This window comes from Trichosurus vulpecula, chromosome 3 (assembly GCF_011100635.1).
Source record: "Trichosurus vulpecula isolate mTriVul1 chromosome 3, mTriVul1.pri, whole genome shotgun sequence".
NCBI classification, from domain to species: Eukaryota; Metazoa; Chordata; class Mammalia; order Diprotodontia; family Phalangeridae; genus Trichosurus; species Trichosurus vulpecula.
Window position 1 is genome coordinate 140,075,533 of NC_050575.1, and position 22,706 is coordinate 140,098,238.

Consider the following 22,706-nt stretch of genomic DNA (forward strand, 5'->3'; position numbering starts at 1 on the left):
AAGCAATTCCTTGCACCACGGTTTTGATTTTGGCACAGCCATGTGCCAAAAGGCCCGTCTTAACTAAAATAGTGAGTCCAGATATTATTATTATTATATTTTTTTTTACTAGATCTGTGATTTTGTTGGCATAAGAAACACCTGGTAAGGAAACTCCCTCTGTTATTATAACATAGCACCTGCTCTACAACTCATAGGTTTAGAGAGTTCTCTGGAGACATTGAAAGGTTAAGTGACTTATCCAGGGTCACATAGCCAGAATGTGCAAAACTTGACTTGAACTCAGGCTTTCCCAACACTAAAGGCCTACTCTTCATCCAATATTCTGTTTCTCAAGGTATTGACACACACTCAAGAAAAACCAGAGTCCTATAGAGGACACTTCTAACGTCTCCCAAAGTCACAACTTCATTGGCTTCTGTTGTATTTGTTTGATTTTGCCTGGGATATCTCAGATAATTGATTTGGATTTGTATCTTCTCATTCCAACCAATGGTCTGCTTTAGAATGACCTGTGCTTACTATACCACCATTGAACCCAGAATCATCTCTATGGATAATACTGTCCCTTACCCCAAAGACAATGATAGTATCTTATATTCACTTAGCCTTTTATCAATTTTTTGAAGTGTTTTCACTTACAATAACCAGATCTCTGCTAGAGGCCTCTAATTTACTATAAGAAATTTACCATTTTTTGATAAAAGCTACATTGGAGTCTTTTTACTGATGTAACTATTGCCCTCTCAGCTCCACTGCTATCATGTAATACTAATAATTTGGTGTAATCATAATATAATCAACAGGACCATTTTCAAAGCTAACCTTTTCAGACCAAGAACAGACCATCAACAACGTGGCCTGATGGACGCTAGGGCTGAAAAGTTTGAAAGTGGAAACATGACATGTGCCTCTCCTTTTAATCCAATGTCAGACTCACAGTGGTTCTGTAGTTATAGTGATATGCCTACATCACAAAAGATTCCATTACTACTAAGAGATATGTAGACCATCTGATATGATTTATCTTGTGTTAGCCACCCACCCAAGAATGTGTTTCTAAGTTTGGCTAAGATGGCTTCATTTTGAAATTTAGCGGAAATTCAAGAGGACCCAAATTGAAAAGTGTAACGACACATTACTATTCAAACCCATTCTTTTTTTTAAAGTGCTTTAATATCTCTCTTTTCCATTTCATTCTCATCCTATCCTTTTGAGAGCAGGCAAGATATTATTAAATCTATTTTAGAAATAAGAAAGCTGAGGCCTAGAGAGGTTAAGTTCCCTACCCTAAGTCATATAACAGATTAGAGACAGAACTTAAAGAATCTAGACTCCTGACTACTAACTCAATGATCTTTCTGCCACAACATAATGCCTTTTGGTTGTAGTGCGAGGAATATATAGAAGCTTATATTTCCTGATATTAAGGATTTGTAAGAGTTCCTGTGGAATTCCTTCCCCAATGTCTTTAAAATACAGTAGCCATTTGGTGACCCCAAAGGATGCAGATGTCTATCCACCTATAAGCAGAAAGGAGATCTAAATGAATTTTCCAGGTTTCTCCCAACTCTTTTATTCTATGAATATACTATCTCTTCCATGATTTTTTCCTTCTTTTACTTGGGTTTATTCCCCCACTATAGTAGGCAGGAACTTCATTTGCCTCAATCACTGCCCAGTCTTGCTCTCTCTTGCTGCTATTCCCATACAAGCTCCTGCTGGGGTCTTGTTCCCGAAGGCAGCTGCAGGGACATGTGTTGCCCTATACTTTTAGTTCACGGAAGCTAAAGCAGGGACTTTCACACACCCTCTCATATCCTTATGATACAACATCTAATCACCTTCAACCAAATTCTCCTCCAATTCAGAATTCCCGTCAGGGAGAAAATGCTCCTTTTTGTTGGGGGTATTAGGGATTTTTTTCTCAAATTTTCTTACTCCTTTAAGAAACGGCTTTTCTACAAAACAGTATCAAATCATTCAATTTATAGAAAAGGGCTCAGAAGTTATTATTAATAATTATTAAACCTAACTTTCTCACTAGGTCTTTCTGAGGAGTAAATTACCTGATTTGGTATACTATCTAATGGCATATTATCTTTCAGATCTATATTGGACTTTGTGATAGACACAATACATATATGTGTATATGTATATAAACAAATATGTAAACACAGAGACACATGTGTAGACACATGTGTATACACATGTATGCACATATGCATGTGTATGTGTGTATATGTGCATATTCACACATATACATATAGATGTATATGCATATATTGACCTATGACCTATGATTGCTTGGAAAAAAGTAGAGGGAGAGGTGAGCAGCATCCTTAATTCTGGCTGTATAATGGAGATTCTCAGGGCCTAGGAGAAATGTGGTAGTCAACCTATTGTCTAAGCAACATGCCCTAAGGCTTTTCCATCAACCATGCATATTAGATTTACTGGGAAAACCTAAATCACATTAGGACAAAAGTTAAGGCCAATATTAGGGAAGGAGAGGGACAGAATTAACTGCAACAATCCTAAATCTTAAGCGACCAACTAAGCTGGCATACCTAAAGTTTAGGACCAGGCATTGCCTGGCATCTCCTCAAAGACAGAGAAACCAGAGACAGTAGGATTGTCTGGTAAAGAGTTCTCCAATGTATTTACATATCCAGTGTCCTGCAGTCCTTTTTCATACCAGCCTTTGAAAGGTCTAGCTATATTTGAGCATACAAAATGAAACATTCTCCTTCTGCTGGGTATCCTAGCATCTCCAGTGAAGCCTCTTGATGTCAGAAAAGCATGTAATAGAATTGTGGCATCTCAGGGGTCTTCTCTCCGTTAAAGGATTTCTTAGAGCATCTCCTCCCACCTTATCTAAACAGACCACTCCATAACATCAGAACAACTTGTTTTCCAACTTCTATCTGATATCCCAGTATTGAGAAACTTACAACCTCTAAGTCAGCTCGTTCTATGTCAGGGCAACTCTAATGGAGAGGAAGTTTTTCCTCACATGGGGCAAGAATCTACCTCTGCAACTTCAAATCAATGCTCTGGGAACTATGCAAAACAAATCTAATAATTGTGTTCCCCAGGATGGCCTTCCAAATCCTTGAAGATAGGAAAACTGTGTTCCCTTTAAGTCTCCTCTTCTCCAGGCTAAGTATCTTCTGCTCCTTCAAAGAATATTCACATAATGGTTTCCAGACTCCTTTTCATCCCAGTCACACCTTCCTTTGGAAAGGGGCATGGTTTGTCAATATCATTCCTGAATATGGCATCCAGAACTCCACATACTATTCCAGATGTGCTCTGAATAGGACAGAGTATAATGCGACTCCCTCATTATGGACACGATGCATCTGTATGTACAGCCTAATTATTTCATTAGTTTTAAACTACCATGTCACTATTGTTCACTTGCATAGTGCTTGAAGCCCACTGAACTACCAGCTCCTTTTATGTGAACTATTTTCTCACTCTATCTCTCCTATTCTATATTTATAGGGTATTTTTTTTTAAACACAGTGAAGGGCTTGATGATAATTCCTATTCAACTTCACCATATCAGATATGGCCCCTCATTCTAGAGACTGAGACCTTTTTGCATCTGGATTCTGTAATCCAACATATTTATTATCCCTCCTAGTTCTATGTCATCCCTACATTTAATAAACACATCCATCCATGCCTTCCTCTGAGTCACTGATGAGCAACGTTGAACAGCACAGGGCCAAATTGCACCAATTTGGAAACTAAGTTCTCTTTCTAGCTCTTGCTGGATATAAATGCCCTTCTGGCCAAGTCACTGTCCCACTGTGCAAATACTGGTCCCGCTCTATCAAGAAGCTGTAGGGTTTCTGTCCTGTTACAAATGTTAAGTAAAGGTCAAACTTCTCCTTACAGAAAGCTTCAAGGGCACATCCAAATTTCTTTGCTGATACTAGAGTTCCTTTGTAGAGATTGCTATTCAAAGCCAATAGGCCATCTGCTGGAACTTGTAAAACTCTTTATTAAGCTAATATTTTGTGGTAGTGGGCTGTGGCAAAATGGTACCAGTAAGGGGATTTGACCTATACTAACAAAACAAAGTTGCTTCATCTAGCTTCATCAAAAATGCCTCTTCACATAGTGCTATTTGTCCCTCCAGCCCCTTCAAAGGTATCTCACATCTGTCAGGCTAACCTAACATTGCAGTTTCTTGGGTGGCAAGATAATATATTTGGAAATTCTTATCCTAGCTCTTTGAAATCGAAGTTTGTGTGTAACATGTAACCCAGGGCTCAAGCCTGGGTTATATAAGTGCCATAAAAAAAAACAAAAAACACTTCACTCTTCACTAACATAATGACAATGTTGAATTCTTTTCTCTCTTGCTTGTTCTTTATTTTTTTTCTTTTAAGAAATTTAAGAAATTTACTTATTTGCTCTGGAACTCTTAGTTGATCAATGTGGGGAGCTTCTTCCACAATGAAGATCAGCAATTTGTCTACAATTTATAGTCTTGGAGAGTTGAATGGGACATTAGAAGAGTAAATGACTTGTCCATAATCACACAGGTGGTATGTATCAGTGGTAGGTCTTTCTGATTCCAAGATCAGCCCTTTATACCACCCCCTTCTTCCTAGTGCAATAATTGGGGGTGGGGGAAGAAGATAGGCTATTCTACAATTCAGGTTTATAAATTAGCATTGCTTTCCAGGTCCAATATTTGAAACGTTACACTTGAAATAGTAGGAAATGGGCCTCAGAACCTAAATTCATGTCCTACCCTTTCATATGTCAATCAAGTGACCCCATGTAAGTCACTTACCCCCTTAGCGTCCCCAGGTAATTCTCTAAGACTAAATCACAGAGTAGCTGCTGGTCTGCTTTGTCTGAGGGAGTTAATGCCTATAGCAATGAAATCATAGATCTAGTTAAAAAAAATAGATTTCAAGCATGAGAAAGAAATTCAGCTTAAAATATAAAATATAGCCTGAAACATGGGTACAATTTAACAGATTACAGGTTCTTAAGATAACATGAGGTTCTGTCCACTGGCAAATGTGAGGTGATCTGATCTGATGAACTTTTTGGTGAGCTGACTATAATCTGCTTTTATCCACTAAGTTAGCTATGCAGACGCTCTACCATATGCTTCTATGAGACAAAGAAAATAGAAGTTCCTTTTAGGAGAAAAAAAAAGCAACCACACAACAACAACAGCTACTCTCACTTCTACAAACATGGTTCCACATGTGCAAACTGATGGGGGATTTTAGGGCCTGAATGCCACCTTTCCTTTCTTTTTTTTCTTTGAATTTCAGTTTTCACTTGAATTATTTCAATCACAGCTTCAATTCCCCATTCCAATTTGAGTGCAATAGACACCATTTTAGACTTTGACCTGTGATTTGAAAGAAGTTGGATTTAGACAGACCTAAGTTGGCAATACCTATCTAGCTAGGGTCAGGACAGAGAGGTAGAGGGAAATGATCACCCACGGACATTTAATTATAGTGTTAATGTTAATTACATTTAGAATGTTGAGGATCAGTATGTGCGTGTGTTTTGGCTTCTTGAAACTGTCAAATGTGTTCCATGCAATGTCAGGTCAGAAAAGCAAACTGGAGAGTTTGAATAAATAGGCTGCTTTTTTTTGTATGTTTATTTTGGTTTTGTTATGTTTTTACGTCTTCCTCCCAGGTACTCATTGATGTCCTGTACTTACAACTTGTTAATGAACAGGGATGAAGACAATTGCATTTTTTCCCTGTGGACTTCTGTAAAACAAGAGTCTGGAGGACCAATAAGGGGATAACAGTGTAAGGAGAGGAAGACAATCTAATGGGGTAGGAAGTCTCCAGGCTAGATATCCCATCTAGTAGAGATAGAGATTATTTCGAGGTGAACTCTGAAAATTGGCAGGAGAAAATGGACATGGTACCCATAATGGGGGAGGGAATGGAGTAAGAGTGAGGTATTCCCATAAAGTTTGCAAGTTTAGCATCATCAGTCTCTTCTTGGTGAAGAGGGGTAGGCACGCATCATGGCTGCTGTACCACAATGGCTGAGGGCTTGATTAAGAACTGTTTTTGTACATACCAATGGAAATGTCAGCTGGGAGTCGTGAGCTGCTATTTTGGGAGGGGAGCGGGGAGGACTCGCATTGCAGCTTCGGTGGAAATAGCTTACAAAATGGAACAGACTCTCTAATGTTGTTGAGCTGTGCTCCCCAGCCCCCCATGCCTCCAGTTAAATAGGATACCATTGGGCGGGCTTCATCAAAGGCAGGCAGTCTTCCTGCTGCATTGATAGGAAGATGGAAAAATTAATAGGGGTAATATGAGCTCATTTCAATAATAATGAGCTTACTAACATGCCAGTTTTTGATCTTTTCTGATGCATGGATTCCTGGCAGTAACTATGGTCCTATGTAGGTAGTTAAAAGAACTGAAAATAGACTTTAAAAAAAAAAGCCCCAATCCCAAACTTTAAAAAAAAAATAGAACACTTAAAAGTCAGTCCAATTTTTCCTTTTCTTCTTGAGAAGCGCCATTTAACTCCTTTCCTTTTCCCCCCTTTTAAATATATTTTTTAACAACTTCAAGAGTAATGAATTGTATTTGGCTAAAAATAGATTGGGGGTATGGCTAATGGGGCTTTGTGAATCATGTGGCATAAGGAACTGTCAATATTTTTTTGAGCTGTCAGAAATCCATTTAGTGATTTTTGACAATTCAAAAAAAATATTTCTTACTACCTGATTATATTCTCAGTGAATTAGGGAAGGGGAGGGAAAGGAGAGATACATCAATTCAATTTATGCAGCCAGACTACTGCTTCCTGTAGCTTGTTACTTGATGATAGGAAGCAGCCTCCTGTGGCCAGCAGCTCTCTATGGTGGAGAGATTCCCTTTTAATTTTTTTTTTTAAATCAGGAAAAAAAGCCATTAAAATCCATTTCTAGATTATAGACACCACAACGCTTGCCATCCTCTCTTTTCCTCCATTAGTTTACTTTCTTGGAGTGGACAAGTAATTGCAAAGGGGCTAAATAGGGTCTGAAAAGTGTTTTCACAGAAGTACTTGGAGTTGAGGATACCTAAGCCTTCAGGACAACCTGTTTCTCCCACCCTGTAGTGTTTTTTTCTCCCAATTTTACATCCATCCAGATGGCTCCAACTTTATTTAAAAACAAAACAAAGAACAAAAAAACACCATGGGGCAACTATGCTTTATGAGGAAGTGTAAGTGTAATGTGCAATGCCAGTTTAAAGGCTAGATTATGTAGGAATAATCAGGGATAAATAGAATCAGAGCCTTTAAGTTACCTGTAGGAACACTCCTAATCAGGCAATTCACCGCCAGATAGCCCCTGTTAGAACTGCCAACAGACAATAATCTAAGCCCTGGATAATTAAAGACCACTGCCTTCTGCTTTCCTCCAACTGAATCACAAAAGCCTTAAATCCAAACTCCCTAATTAGAGAGAGGCCCAGGCAGTCACTTGGTCTGGATTTTGGTTAGTGTTAGGTGATTTGAGTATCTTCTAAGTCAACATGAAGAAAAGTTTAAGAAAGCAAGGTTGGCTTAGCAAAGCATTAAGGATTTCTCTTAGGACTCTTACAGAGAAGTTGAAAATACTGAAAAGTTTTCAAGTTACCATGTCTTTTTTATTATATAAACTGTTTTCCCCTCCAAAATATGGATTAAAAACATGTGCAGTCAATACTGTGGGTCCCCTTCTTCACATCCCTCACACAGGTTCTCTAGACTTGGATGACACAAATAGTATGATTTCAAAAATGTCTTTTTTAAAATGGATTCATTGTATGATTGTCTAAATTGCACATACAGCGTTACCTATGTTTAATTCCAAATTTTCTACTGGACATTTTGCCCTATTTTTTTTAATGCACCATTTGGCACTAATCTTTTGAGAAAGGAACTCAAGAAAGAGGATTCTAAAACTTACCACACAAGTCTGGTCTCTTGACACATCCACTACTTGCTGTGCTACTCGAAAGTCCATTAAAGGCTGCTAAGCCTTCAGAGCTATAGGCTCTTAGGACTGACAACATGTTCATCTGCTTCTCCAGGACCTGGGGTCCTGGGATCTGTTCTGCTTTCATCACCCCTGTGGAGGTGTCATGGGATGGAAGAAGATTTGGGCCATGCCACTGCTTCTCGGACGTTTGGGGCAAAGGTGAGACAAGTCCTTGGGCCGGCTGGGAGGCAACGGTGTTGGGGAGGCTGTCTCCTCCATCATTGCTGCTATCCTTGTTAAGGACAGATAATGGTTTGCTCATGATTTCAGGTTCTGTCTCAATATCCTCCTCTTCATTGTTTTCCTCCTTGGAAGATTCCATGTCTTCAGATGAGGCAATATCAGACAGGTCGTCAGTAGCATTTTTGTTCACAGACTCAGGGAGCAGGATCGTTGAGTCATCTTCAGGCTGCACTTTGCCTTCGGACTCGTTGTTAGCACAGGAGGATCCTGAGCCCATGACTCCTGGGTAAACCCCAAATTGTTTGTAGAAGTCTGAAGTAAAGTTGCAAAATGGCGGGTCCATATGACCAGACCAGGCAGAGTTCTTTTGTTCTCCCAAAGTCTCTTTGCCGTGACCTTGGGTCATCTTCTCAGAAGTAGAGTCAAGGTGGGTAATCACATTGGAGATTCCTACCTCTTTGCTAGATTGTACTGTAGAAGGGAGCAAGCCAGTTTTGCTCACTTCCCTGGCTTGGTCCTTGCCATTTCCTGTAGCTACCAAAGCACTGTCTTTACGTCTAGTTTTGCCCAAGTGATTGGCCTGGAGATGAAGGGCCATCAATTCCATTGATGAAGTCGTAAAAGAACAAAACAAGCAGCCATGCCATGCAATGTTGTCTTGAACAGTCACCGAAGAGCCTGGGAGAGAAGCTGCATCTGGCCTTACAGACAAATCCAGGGGTTCATATTGAGATTTCTCTGATTTCCTCTGGGAGCATTTTCCACTATTTTTTTCCTCACCACCATCTGGTCCATGGACTTTCATGGAAAGTGGATCTGATAGGGCTTTCTCCTTCACTTCCTTCTCTTTCTTCAAAGAGCTCAAGACAAAGCTATCCATGAAGGCTTGCAAAGAGCCTTGGAAATTGACCCCATTGCCTACAATGCTCTGATAGGCTCGTCCAATTTCAGAAAAATGTGTACCTTTGGAAGGGAGGTCAGAGCCCTTCAGAGTCTCAGGAGAAGTCTCAGAAGTCATGCCTACAGCCTGCCCTGAATGGTCCCCAGATGAAAGCATTCCTGATGTCCATTGCTGAGAGACAGTGCCACCTCTGAAATCAATTCCTGGGAGACCCTTAAAGGCTCCCCTCAGAATGTCCGGCCTGATAAACAGAGATGCTTTGCTTGATGTCTCATCCTTATGATCCTGGCTTGGAGGCTGTCCAGAGAGTGGCCCAGCGCCATTTTGTCGTTCCCGATGGTGTCGTTCTAAATGGTACTTTAAGGATGCAGACTGAGTACCAGCGTAATCACAATGGGGACATTTGTAGGGTTTCTCACCTGCAGATTGGAGTACAAGAGATAAAAGAAAGAACATATATGTTTATTGCACTTTGGTGTGTGGAGCAGGGATGGAAGGATCAACATTTGTTCTTTGAAACAAAGCGGCTCAAAGTAATAATTAGTTATAGAACAACTGTTTTTTAATAGAAGAATAATTCATAGTCTTAAGCTTTTTAAATGATTTTGTACCAGTTGGGACTATTCAGGAATGACATACTATCTACACACAATTAGCTATCTTTTTCTTTATCTAACATGTGAAAACTGCTGTAGATTTAAAAGCTATGATTATGAAAATTAAGCATAATAATTTCAACCACAGTGATCATTAAAAGTAGAAGTTTAAAAAGACAAAGTATGTAACAAATGGATGGTTGCAATATTTTGTGTATACAATAGCTCTGAAATTTGTTTAAATTATACACATGGAAACCATTTTTAAACCTAAAAATTTTATGGCACTGTTACGCAAGACTGAAATGAATGATTTAAGTCTTGCTCTGCAGTAAATCATGGATATAATTAGCAAATGGCATACTGCACAAGTAATTTATCATTATTTGGAGGGCACCATTCCAGAAGGATTCAAAGATCTGCAGACCGACTGCATTGTTTCTAAATAAAGAACTATAAATACAGATTCTATAAAATATTAATACCATTACAGTGCATTATGATTGCAGCATGTAAAGACATATAGTTAAGATAAAAAGTAGTCGATAAAATGTAAAAGAAAATGAGTAATAAAAAGGTGCAAAATATATTTAGTTTCTGTATTTGAAATTAACATTATCTACTGGCCTTTGCAGTGCCTTAAATTTGTACTAATGGCAAGCCTAACGCTCGGGTAGTAAAACGTGTAATTTACCTATAATAAGCGCTTTCTAGAGAATAAAAATAGCCTTAAATAGCATTTTAAAACATATAAGATAATTTTCATGAATTAAATATTTATTTAAATTCAGCATCCCCCCAACTTCTATTGTTCTTTCTCTATGGAAGATATATGTAAGCCGATACCTGCCCGTGCAATGTAACAAGAAAGGAGAGATGCCTAAATGCATGTGCATTTAAATATATGTAGAGAACTTGTTAGCAATCCAGGGCCTTTCTAGGCTCCAGTGCCGAGACACTCCCAGAAAGAGACAGGGCTATGACAGTGCCTTGAGCTTATTTATAATGGTGCCCTGTCAATATTAGCAATTATTTCTGTGAGGAAGCTCAATGTGGCAAGAAACTGTTTTCTTTCCTCTGTTCTTTTTCTCTGGCTGATCTAAAAGGCAACAGCAAATCATCTGTGAATGGTAGGTCCTGAAAACATTTATTGCTTCTAAGTCTCAGACAAATGGAAAGAAAATTGAACCAAGGACTTACCAACTTCACGAGGTCCCCAGGTGTTAATTGGTAAGTCACTTGGAGAGACTCCAGAGCATTTTAAATGAGAAAGCCTGGGGTACCATGTTCTCAGGAAAGGAGTCCACCCCTTCCTTTGGACTGGAAGCTTTTACCTTAAGAAGGCTATTCACAGCTTCCAGGAGCCTCTCTAAGATCTAGGTAACTGGGTATGTATTTCAGTCAAGTCTAGGGGTAACTAAGGGTCTTAATGATGCCAGCTCTTCAGTCACAGTAGTTCCTTTGGAGAAACGGGCTTCCAGGGTCATCTGTGGCCAATGACAAACTGTGTCCTCATCACTCTCAGATGGAAAGCTAGTCTTCCCATAGCTAAAGTATGATGAAGAACTTTGAGAGTATCTATCCCTTTAACGGTAAAATGTTATCTCTCCAGTCTCCTAATAGTTCCATGTCCAATCTCCTCTCTTCTAGTAAATTTGTCTCTGACCAGTCAGGAACCTAGCGCTCTAGCTGCTCACGAGACAAGGTTTTGCTGCCTACATTTGTACTATCTGCATCAAAGGCCTTGTGTCATTTAATCACTGCAGACTGATGTGGTCCAGGGTTGAACCCAGATACCTCAGAAACTAGAGGACATCACCAACACTGTCATGGACATGTTAGGATAATCCATGTCCACTGAAACTCAAGTTAGGGGTCTCAGATCAAAAAAGATCGGAGGAATGACTGACCTCCGGTGTACCTGATGCCAGAACTGACTCAGTCCCGTCAGAAAAGACCATGAAACCTACCTTGATATCTCCCAGCCAGAGGACCAACTTCTGCATAAGTAGTCTGAGATAACTGTCCAAGTGCACTCAGAGAACAACAGCAAGACTGACTTTTACATAGGACTTTAAGGATTACAAAACACTTTTCTTATCATACCCTTCAGGGGTCAAAGAGAGGTACAGTTTGCATAGCCAGACAATATTTGGGAAGATTGGGCTAGCAGGATATCCTTTGAAAATTATACTTGGGGCACCAGAAATCCAAACAATTCCTGATTTATAAATTCAAAGCGAATGACATGTGAGGCTCTAACTAATGACAGTGAATAAAGGTAGGGAGTACTGACCTAGAGGAGACTGCTGAATTTGAAAAGCAATCAATTAGCAAGCATTTGTTAAGCACCTACTATGTGCCAGGCACTTAGGCACTGGGGAAACAAAGGCAAAAAATGAAATGATTCCCACTTCTAAAGGAGTTTATATTCTAATAGAGGACAGATTAGGAAGTAAATTAAGACATGTTTCACTGTATCTAGGAAAGATTTGGGTAGTAAAAATTGGACTTTTTTATCTGGCCTTTTACCAGGGGTAAGCATTTATCTCTTCAGCTTGAGGTGCCATTCCATAAGGGAGACTGTAAGGAGAACAACAGTAGATATAATAATTAATAACAACAATAATAACATCATGGCATTTACATAGCACCTACTATGTGCCAGGCACCATGCTAAATGCTTTACAAATATCTCACTTGATTCTCATAATAACCCTGGGGCTGGGGGAGGGGGGTTATGCTATTATTATCTCCATCTTATAGTCGAGAAAACTGAGGCAAACAGAGGTTAAGTGACTTGCCCAGGGTCACACAGCTAGACCTAGCACTTCTCCACCTAGCTGACTAGCTGTTTCAAAGGTGCCTATATGAAGTTGTAGCTCTCTAAGATACTAGCTATATACGAATGTATAGACAAGTACAAAGAAAGAGCTCAGGAGAAAATGTTTCTTAGCATATATAACTGAGGAAGTGCTTCACAGAAAGCCATTCACCATTCAATAAAATGTTAATGCATGATTGCGATCTATGAATGTTATCTCAGGGGTTCTTGTCCTGGCATCTGTGAACTTGTTTTTATAAAATATATATTTTGGCAACTATTTCAATAAAATTGGTTTCCTTTGTAATCCTATAAATTTTATTTTATGCATTTTTAAATATCATCCGGCAGAGGGGTCCCTATGTTTCTCCAGACTACAAAAGTAACATTTGACACAAAAAGTTCAAAATTCTAGACTAGATGCCCTGACTCATCAAAGAGGAATAAGACCCAAAATATTCTTGTAAAGCTCACAGTCTACTGGAAGTAATGAGATAAAAGTACAAATAGCTTCAACTGAGGGTAGAAGGATGGGGAAGACTTCATGGAAGAATTGATATTTGAATCGGGCTTTAAAGATCAGGGATTCACAGTCTGTCAGAGCTAGTGGGGACTACACACTAGCCAATCCAACCCCCTCATTTTCCAGAGGAGGAAATGGAGGTCCAAAGAGTTGAACCAACATGGTACAGTAGAAAGAGCTCTGATTGTAGAGTCAGAGGAGCTGGGTTCAAAACCCCTCTTAGACACTTGTTACCTATGTGATCTTAGACAAGTCACAATCTCACTGGTCCTCAGTTTCCCTATCTGAAAACGAGGGACTTGAATGAAATGTCCTTTGAAGTCCTTTGCAGCTCTAGACCTATGATCCTATGACATGTCCAAGGACCCCTAGAGAATTAATGGCAGAACCGGGACTAGAACCCATGTGTCTGATCCAAAGTCTTCCCCTCTCACCTTGTTGTTTCTTGTACAGAGGTCTTTTGGGGATTTCAATATCCAAACTTTCTTGGACAATGTTCTTATACCAAACAAAGAATTCCAATGAGGGAACAATAGATCTATGGATCTATACAAGCTCACATGAGATTATCTTAACTTGGGGTCTGTGGACTTTTTTTCAAATTTGTTGATTTTTCTTTTTCTTATAAAAAATATTTTTGAGATACCCTAAACACTCTATTTCGTAACATATTTTGTCTGCTTTAACTGGCCTACCCTGAAAGTCCCTGTATTATAGGTATATGCTAAGCCATGGGCTCTTAATCTTTTGGGGGGTAATGGCCTCCTTTGGCAATATGGCAGAACCTAAAGACTACTTTTCAGAATAATATTGTTATATGCATAAAATAAAAATCACAGTATTACAAAGGAAATCAATCATATTGAAATAGGGATTTTTTTCCTCTCCTAAGTTCATGTACCCCCTGAAAACTGTCCATGTACCCAAAAGAGGTCTACGGATCCCAGATCCAGAACGTTTAGTCTAAATAATGCCCCCAGAATGGATGAAATATGTGCCATCCATAAAAGCAGGCCACTTTTGGCCATCTAAGGACTGAGAGAATACAAACTCAAATCCTAACATGCCCAAAGGGCCACTTTTCTACTAGAAATATGCTAGCTACATCCCCAAATGAGTAAATTTCTTTCTTAAACTCTCTCCCCAGTGAGCCAGTGAACAAGTATTTAAAAAATCGGTCTCCAGACACTTTTTCATAGCATTAGCCAAGTTGAGACTGAAGTAGCCACTGACAAGAAAGTCTCACCAACAAACTGGTAAGCCTTTGAAGTCTCGGTCAAGAAAGCCTCTAATCTGCTCTTCCCCTAACCAGATATAAACAACTATAGAATTCACCTATAGCCAACAGATGTTTCATAATTTTAAAAGGAGGCATATTAGCATCCGAACATGCCATTTGGCTTAAGTACTCATGAAGACAGATTTATTAGGCCGATCCAAGCAGGCCCTAAACTTCCATGGCACCGTCAGTCTTCTTGCCAAAGAGAAACTAAACGGAATTGACACACCCCTGATACCAAGCAAGGATTGACTGGGTCAGAGATTTGGAGAAGAATTCTCAGGCCAGCCTCACATAATAAGTAACCCTTGGTCACCCTGCCAGCATCACTGTCCACTTGAATGATGGACCACTTAAGTCGTAAATTAGCCTGTGTTGCCGTGTAAGTTGATGTGGGAACATATCCAGCTTTCCCAAACTTTCAAATCCCCAGTAAAGGCTTAAACTTCCCAGAAGGATGGGGCCTTTTATCAACTCCAATACCTCTTGAAGTTATTGAGGTGGGGTGGAGCAGGGAATAGAGACATTTTTATAATGGGAGAAATATTTGAGCCCTAAATTAAAGACAACAGCACTCTTAAGGTTTACTGTTTATTTGCCCACCTTGAATGAAAGGAAACGTTATGAAGGAGGTAAAGTCATTTTCTAACTGGGACCTTCCATACTTATTCTCTCAGAATATCTTCAAAGACTAAATTGTAAGGCAAAAATCACATAATCCTACAAAAGAGGATTTTGTCGGGAAAAGAAGCATGATAAAATCATGAGTCATCAGTTCATAATTCCAATGGACAAATGAAATTATCGAAGCCATTTCACAGTGAAACTCGCTTCCCAGTGACATAAAATGTATATTCATCATGGGAATATTATTGATAACTTGTCTAATTCTTTAGAAATATATGACTGAGTGGTTTAATTAGTTCATTATGTCTATTTTTACATGGTAACATCTTTTATCATTTGGATCAGTCGCTTTATACTTTCTAGAGCAAAAGAAACATCACAGTTCTGCAGAAATATTATAGGGCTTCATTCAAAGTGGAATCACAGCAATGTTAATCTGAAAAAGCTGGAAAGAAGGGTGGAGGAAGTGGGTGTTATTATTTTTCTATCTGAGACTTCTCTAAATCAGGCTTTTAAAACCAGTTAAATGCTTCTAAACTTATTTTTAAGTCACCCAACCATTCTGCAAAATCCTATTCACTTTTAAGTTCTATAATTAAATATTTTCACTTATTCACCCCCTATATCTGATATTTATTTAGTCCTTCCACATGTCTTTACTTAGTTAATACCAGGAGAGATAAATATGGTTGTTCCTTTGCAGCGAAGCTTCAGTACATTAATATAAATTGTACACTAATTCCCCCAAAGCATATATATGTTGTAAACCTGAAGACTTTTTACACAGCTGCTTATTGCTAAACAGTGCCTTGTCCAGAAGGGGACAATCTGTGTCTCTAATTGCTGTCACTGAAGCCGAGATTCATTATGTGACTTTCCCATTAAAATGTGAGCATTAATTTGTATAATGAAATATCACCCACTGCAGTGTTCATTAGCCATGCCCTACTGTATACTGCACATTGTTAGCTACCTAGAAACTGTAGTTAATTTCACTAATGGATATTTCCCTACTTAGTGTTTGGTAGGGAATTTATACTGTAACATTACCTCTTAAACTTTTAAGGAAATTTAAATTCAATCAATTATTTTCCACAAAAGTTTGGGATGTCATTAAGGCAGGAAGAGCAAGCCGTGTGGTGTTAAGGATGAGGACTCCGGAGAAATAAAATGGGCTTTTAGTTCATCTTAGAAATGTAAAAATGAAGGAAGCTTAATTCAAATTAAAAAAAAAATTTCTCTCTACTGTGGGGCACAGACATCTTTTATTCTACGTTACTAAGGTGGCTGTTCTTAGTCAGAGGACAACAGCATGTGTCATGTCAACATGCACTTACTAAACACTTACTATGTGCCAGGCACTGTGCTAATGCCAGGGATGCGATGTGCACGCTGCATTCATTTTAGCCCACTTCATTTTATTAATTTATTCAATGTGTGTCTCTCAATTCTAAACTGGAATAGTTACCTTGCCTAGTGGAGTTAATAATAAAAGTGTCAAAGATAAGCTACGTTTACTACGGGGCATAAGGCACCTGAATTAGGCCTTCTAAACTTTCATCTCCACATACATTTATTTACTAGTCGGTGTTTGTGAAACTCTTTGAAGATGAAAGGTTGAATCTTTAACTGCACTAAGAACTTTTATCATTATGGTGATGGCGGAGAGTTATTATATCTCACTTTGCATCCCATGAACTCCATGCACTTTCCAAATGCTATGCCATTAATGCTGATGATGTGTCAGCTAGGCAGGCACAAAACAACTAAGCCCATTGTATAGGTAGAGAAACTGAGGCAGGCTCTGCTTCCGGTGACACTGCCTTGTCATTCATGAATATGTGCCAGTTCATGGTGGAGGAAGAACATAGGGCTGGCCCTGCCTTTCCCAGAGGTCATCATGATGTAGGGAGGTCACCTAATTATTTGGCTTTGGCTATGTGTCCACTATTCCCAACCTACTAGTCTATTCAATCAATTCATTGGCAGATGTTAAAAGCCAAATTGTAAGAATAATTTAGTGACAACTATTCAAAGCTTTCTTTGCAGCCCAAAGAAAAACAAAGATGGAAAGGAGGCAGTAGCCCCTACTTTAGTGCTAGAATAGAACTCAGAATGGGTGATCTGGTTGTTAGGTAGGAAATTTACTTTTTTAGCCAGTTACTTTGATAACATGGAGACCCAAACTCTGCTGTGCTTAATTTATACAATAAAGTCTCTGCTAGGTGACTGTCACTGACCTTCACCCACTCCTTTGGAATGCTAGAGAAAAGAATCTTAGAAAGCATTCTACCTACTTTCTTTGGTTCTACTGGGAAAAAGTTTTCATGAAATTTGGATGATATGGATTCAAATTTGTTCTCAAAGGCACTGTTGACTGTGAAGTGATAACCCTTCACACAATTTTCATCCCCACCCCCACTTATACCGCTCCATACACATACACACTTACACACACACACACACACACACACACAGACACACAGACAATATGTGTACATGCCAACACAGAACTCCTTTGCCTTCCCCATGCAGAGGCATAAGGCACATGGGTAGGGGTAGACACATTGCATACTGATGCACTCCAGTGAGGCATATTCCTCTGATCGTGGTGGCATATCCCTGAAACATCATCTATCTACTTTTCATTTTCTTTCCTGTTAGTTGAAAGAGGTTTCCAAGTGTGGAGTTGAAGAGTGAGAAGTGTGGAACATTGAGCACAGCACAGAGAAATCATATTAATAAACATATTCACATAAATTGGAAAAATGGGACTTATTTTTAATTAGTCTGTGAACTTGAATGTCTCTGAGTTGCCACTCGTAGGGCTATTTGCTATCTCTCTTTATGATGGTCATGCTAGTAATAGCAGCTCCCCTATGGAAACCCAAAAGTGTTCCTAAAACACTGGAGCATGCATTAGTTATATATAATGAGCTATATCAAGAGGTATCATATAATCTGAAAATCACAGTGAGCCTATATAGCAGTCATTACCTAAGTGTTCTCTCTACCAGAAGCCAAGTCCTTGGTGGTAGTGAGTGGGATGGACTGGGAGGTTCATTCATTGCTTCAGGCTACTACGGGACCAGCAGGTAGCTAACTCTTCCAGTATAGTAAATGCATGCCCTGGGCATCATTATATTCATACCTTAAACAATTCCCCTGGTGACTATCAAAGAGGGAGGGTGCTTTACTACACATTAGATTATTACCAAGGGGAAAAAAAAGGAATCCAATTTAATGTATTAGATAACTTAATTATTGTACAGGGTATACTGAATACCCTGTTGACACAGCTTTATTGCATCAAGTTGCATGTTATAACTGAATACTTATTGATACTTGGCTTTTCCTAACCTACATTGATTGGGTCCAGATACTACTGCTTTTCATTGCACTTTTGGGGAATAACTGAGCATGCCCAATGTCTATAAACCCTTTCCCAGGAGTCCCATTGCCATCCAAGGTATTGTTACAGAGAGGGGTGAAATTGCAGTGTGCATTCCGAATTGGCAGTGACTAATGACTTCTCTGATGGCAGCCAGAGGTGGGCCAGTGTCTGTTGCCAGCCCAGCTTGGGGATTTCACATCTGTCCCCTAGGCTTTCAGTCCCAGGGGATACTTTGAATTAGATCTATCTTCTAGGGTAGTGCTACCAAATTGGAGCTACCTGCAGACTGCTCCCAAGCCCCCCAGGTGTTCAGAGAAACCTGACTTCTGTTAAACTACTTGAGTTCCTCTCTAATAAACAGGTGTTGGGAAAAGAAGAGCAGTAATTGAGTTAATGTAGTGGAGAAAAAAGTGGTTTTTATCAGTCAGTGTTATACGACCAAGACTTCTAATAGAGATGGAGTATGATGGAAGAATACAGAGCCTGTACCACCTCCTATCCGAGGCAGTTAAGGTAGAGACTCCTTTGTTACGTGTTGGCTCTGAAAAATGTGCTTAATAGAGTGTACCACAGAAAACTTTCCCCCCTAAAAAATATTGTACCAAAAGTGTATGCTATTAAACCATGTACCCAAACAGATTCATAGAAAAGTATCAGGAAGAAAACCCAGGTAGCACACTTTAACAACTGGAATCCAACTATTAAATCATTTAATAAGAAATACCTGGTTTTGATTTTTAATTACTCTTATAATCTATACTTTTACATAGCTATAATGAATGTTTATTTTGGTTATTTAGAACATGTAACACTTTCTGCTCTATTCAAATACACAAGTGTAAGCATTTTCCAACTTCTTTGTTCTTAGATAAAAAGGAAATTGATCTTTATCTGGTGACGATTATGCTTTTTAAATGCAGCATACTGCAAATGGTATTTGCGTGGGTGACATTTCTATGCCTTCTCTCCTTTTCTTCATGATGTTGTAAGGTTCTGGAAATGCCTTTGTCAGTGGGCGCTTCTCTGGTCCACTGTCTGCACTCTCTGCCCTAAACTCTGACTCAGTTGGGTTTCTGGGTGAGTAATCCTTCTTAACCTTTAAAATCACACAAAGCAACTTCCCCTACCCGCCTCAGTAGATAGGATGGAGGCAGAGATCTTTGCCAGTGTGGCTACTGATTCTGCCAGGAGAAGAGGTGAGCCGATAGCTAAGCACTTAACTTAGCTGACTTAGAGGATGCTGACTGTGAGACAAGACCTCAGGACTTCGGGGGATGAAAGAAATAAATGCCCTCAGTGTCGTTCCCCAGGCTGTGAAGGTATCTCCCAAAGTGCCTATTTATAAATCAGAAGCCGTTTACTCACCGTGCAGCAAGCTGTACCAGGACTCTAAACCTATCTTAAAATAATAGTCAATGACATAGGTTATCCCTTGCCCTAGCCCAACATGCTTATGAATCGCAGGATGGTGAACAACTCTGAGTTGTAGTTTGTTTTTTTCCCCCTCACATTTCACTGTAGCCTAGTGATCCTTAACTATCAGAGGCCTCAGTCCCTAAGTGAAGAGGAACATGAATCTCAGCATGGCCTAGACAGTGAAGATCTCAGTGGGAGGCATTTCCAGGACTCCTACTCTCACCTGTGGGGATTCCTCCTTTACATCACCTCAAATCATAGTTACTGTCTCAGCATCAAAGATTCATTGAATTTCTGGGTTGTAAAGGCTCTCAGCAGTCATCTAATCCAATTTCTACCTAAAACACGAGTCCCCTCTACAATATCCCTGACAAGTGGTCATCTATCCTCTGCTAGATGATCTTCTTATCAGGGACCTCTCTACCTCACAGGGCAGCACCTTTTATTGTTGAACAGCTCTAATTAGTAAGAAATTCTTCATACGGAATCAAAATATGCCTCCCTGTGTACTTCCACCCATCGGTCCTACTTCTGCTTTCTAGAAACTGTTTTTCTAGGTCCCATTCCATATTTTCAGATGTGATGATTCTGCTCCCTTTGTGGGAATCTAGGACTTGATTATATATGTTTATGTGTTTTTCTCTCATTAGACTCCTAAAGCTGATAAAAATTTTGCAAATTTTTCAGGCCAATCTTCTATTTTTTTTTATATAAGACAACTGAGGTTAATGGGAGGTAAGATGATTTGCCCAAAGGCCCCAAATTGATAAGTAATAAAGATAGACTTGAATCCGGGTCTCCTGGCTCTTAATTCAAAGGTCTTTCCCCTTCACCCCGACACCATTCCATTGCTGTTTCATCATGACAATGAATCTTATTTTCCCAGCTAGACTGAAAGACACTTAAAGAGTAAAAATGATAATGCCTTCTTCTCTTTTAGCCTTCATGGTGTTTAGGGTAGGGTGAAACACATAGTCAGTGCTTCATAGAAGCTGGACAGACAACAAGTTGACTAACCACTCAAGGCAACTTGACAAGAGCTAAATGTCTCTGAGAAGGGGAAGTAGGAATGGGAAGCATGGTGTTCAGAAATACAAGAGGAATAGCCTTTCCTGAAGCAGCCTCATAACCAGCAGAGCAAGACTAACCCAGGGCTGCACACCCCCCAAAGTGTGTTCTTCTCAGCGTCAGTAGGCTTTTTATAAACCAGGTAAGGCCATTAGGCGGCCTAGTCTTTCACCACATAATGAGAAATGAGGCTTACAGACATTAAATATCTCTGAACAGCCTTCTGTTTTATTGATTCCTTGGGAAATATGCCACAATTATTTTTGAAAATAGATGGTATATTTGTCTATCCTCTGAAGCAGCTCAAACTCCAATGGATAAAGTGTCAGGAAAATGTCAAAGAAAATGGAGGTGTCCATATTCCAAAGAGATGTGGGTGAAAGGTGGTGGTGGTAGGGGAACTCTGCAAAAAACTAGTGGAAATATCTTAGTAGACCATAATGGCTAGAAGAAGATCAGGAAAATAGCCAAAGTGATGAGAAGTCTGGGGTAAAACCAAAGCAGAGAAAAACTAGAAAAGGCTACGGAAGTTTAAAAGAGACATCAGACCCAGTCTTTGACTAGAATAAGAAAGAAGTGTTAAATGGTAGCTGTGATAAACCAGGGAATCAGGTACCAATAGGGTACCTCTGTATAGAGTCTGGGGCTCCTTTCGGAGCCAGAGACAGTGATTCAGCCATGTAGTTCTGACCTAATCTGCCAAGCCCCCCTATTTCTGAGTGTGGCTTGGGTTGCCCTCAATCTGTCCCAGGTTTCTCACCTGTATGTATTCTCAGATGCACCTTTAAATGGTGGGATGTTCGGAAAGTTTTCCCACAATAAGGGCAGTCCTTCATTGCCGATCCGAGGCTCCTATCTCTCAGTAGAGCTGGTGGCTGGACTCCGACGGATCTTCCAGCCTCTTCACCAATGTCTGCAACAGAGGAAAAACGTTCTCACATCACTTCAGCACATGTCAGAAGTTGTTCGCACCAAAACTGCTAACACAACACAAAGTTAAACATGTCAATACTACACCTGTCTATTTCATTCTTTAAATCTGACAGAATGCTGACAATTCATGTATTTTCTTGTTATTCTCTTAAATTATTTCATCTTTCCTATCATCGTTTTAAGCAGCATATGGTACCTTTATATTGAACTGAATTATACAAGAAAAGAAACAGCTGTGTCAGCAGCTGGTTTGATTTCTTCTTTTGCTTAGCTCCTATTAAATATTTTTTTGAAAAGTTTAAAATGTTAGTGTTTTGTTGAATCTGATTAATTTATAATATGAACTAGCTGGATAGTTCACTTTATGATCGAAATCACATTTGCATTAAATAAAGCAATAAATGAAAAAAATGTGCCTCAGCTAAGTCCCACCAACACGATTAAAAAAAACACACATAGCTATTTTGGGACAGGAAAGAGAATTATCCAAACTGATCATTTGTCCCTTGTAGTATCTTCTATCCACGCACCAGTGCAATCTCTGGAATGGAAGGACAGAAAGTATGGAAATTCTGTTCCACAATTAGATGATGATAAACATATAGTGACATATTCAAAGTCATGTGCAAAAACTCAGCTGCAAAACTCCCATAAACTTACAGCCTCACAGAGTTAAATCTTTTTGCAGTGACTTGAACATTTCCCCTGCAAAGTATCAATACAAATTGTTTCTCCTGCTGTTATTTGTTATGCAACCCAAACCATTAGAAAATGGAATAAAATTTACATATTGCTGCCTTCTGCACAGAAATTATGGGACATAATAGTAAATAAAAGTGTTAAAATATTTCGTGGCTGGAGGATATGTTATAGCAGCACCCGAGGTCTGACACCAAACAGCCGAAGGAGGCAATATTAGTAAGATAG

At 39.3% G+C, this 22,706-nt stretch overlaps 1 protein-coding gene across 1 annotated transcript in view; it reads right to left on the reverse strand.

Moving 5' to 3' along the window:
* Positions 1 to 22,706, reverse strand: part of ZNF536 (zinc finger protein 536) — a 305,150-nt gene that overhangs the window by 204,130 nt on the left and 78,314 nt on the right. The window contains exons 2-3 of the mRNA XM_036748438.1: positions 21,607 to 21,759; positions 7,964 to 9,538 (exon numbers count right to left, since the gene is read on the reverse strand). Coding sequence (XP_036604333.1) covers positions 7,964 to 9,538; positions 21,607 to 21,759 — 1,728 coding nt within the window. The remainder of the gene's footprint in view (positions 1 to 7,963; positions 9,539 to 21,606; positions 21,760 to 22,706) is intronic.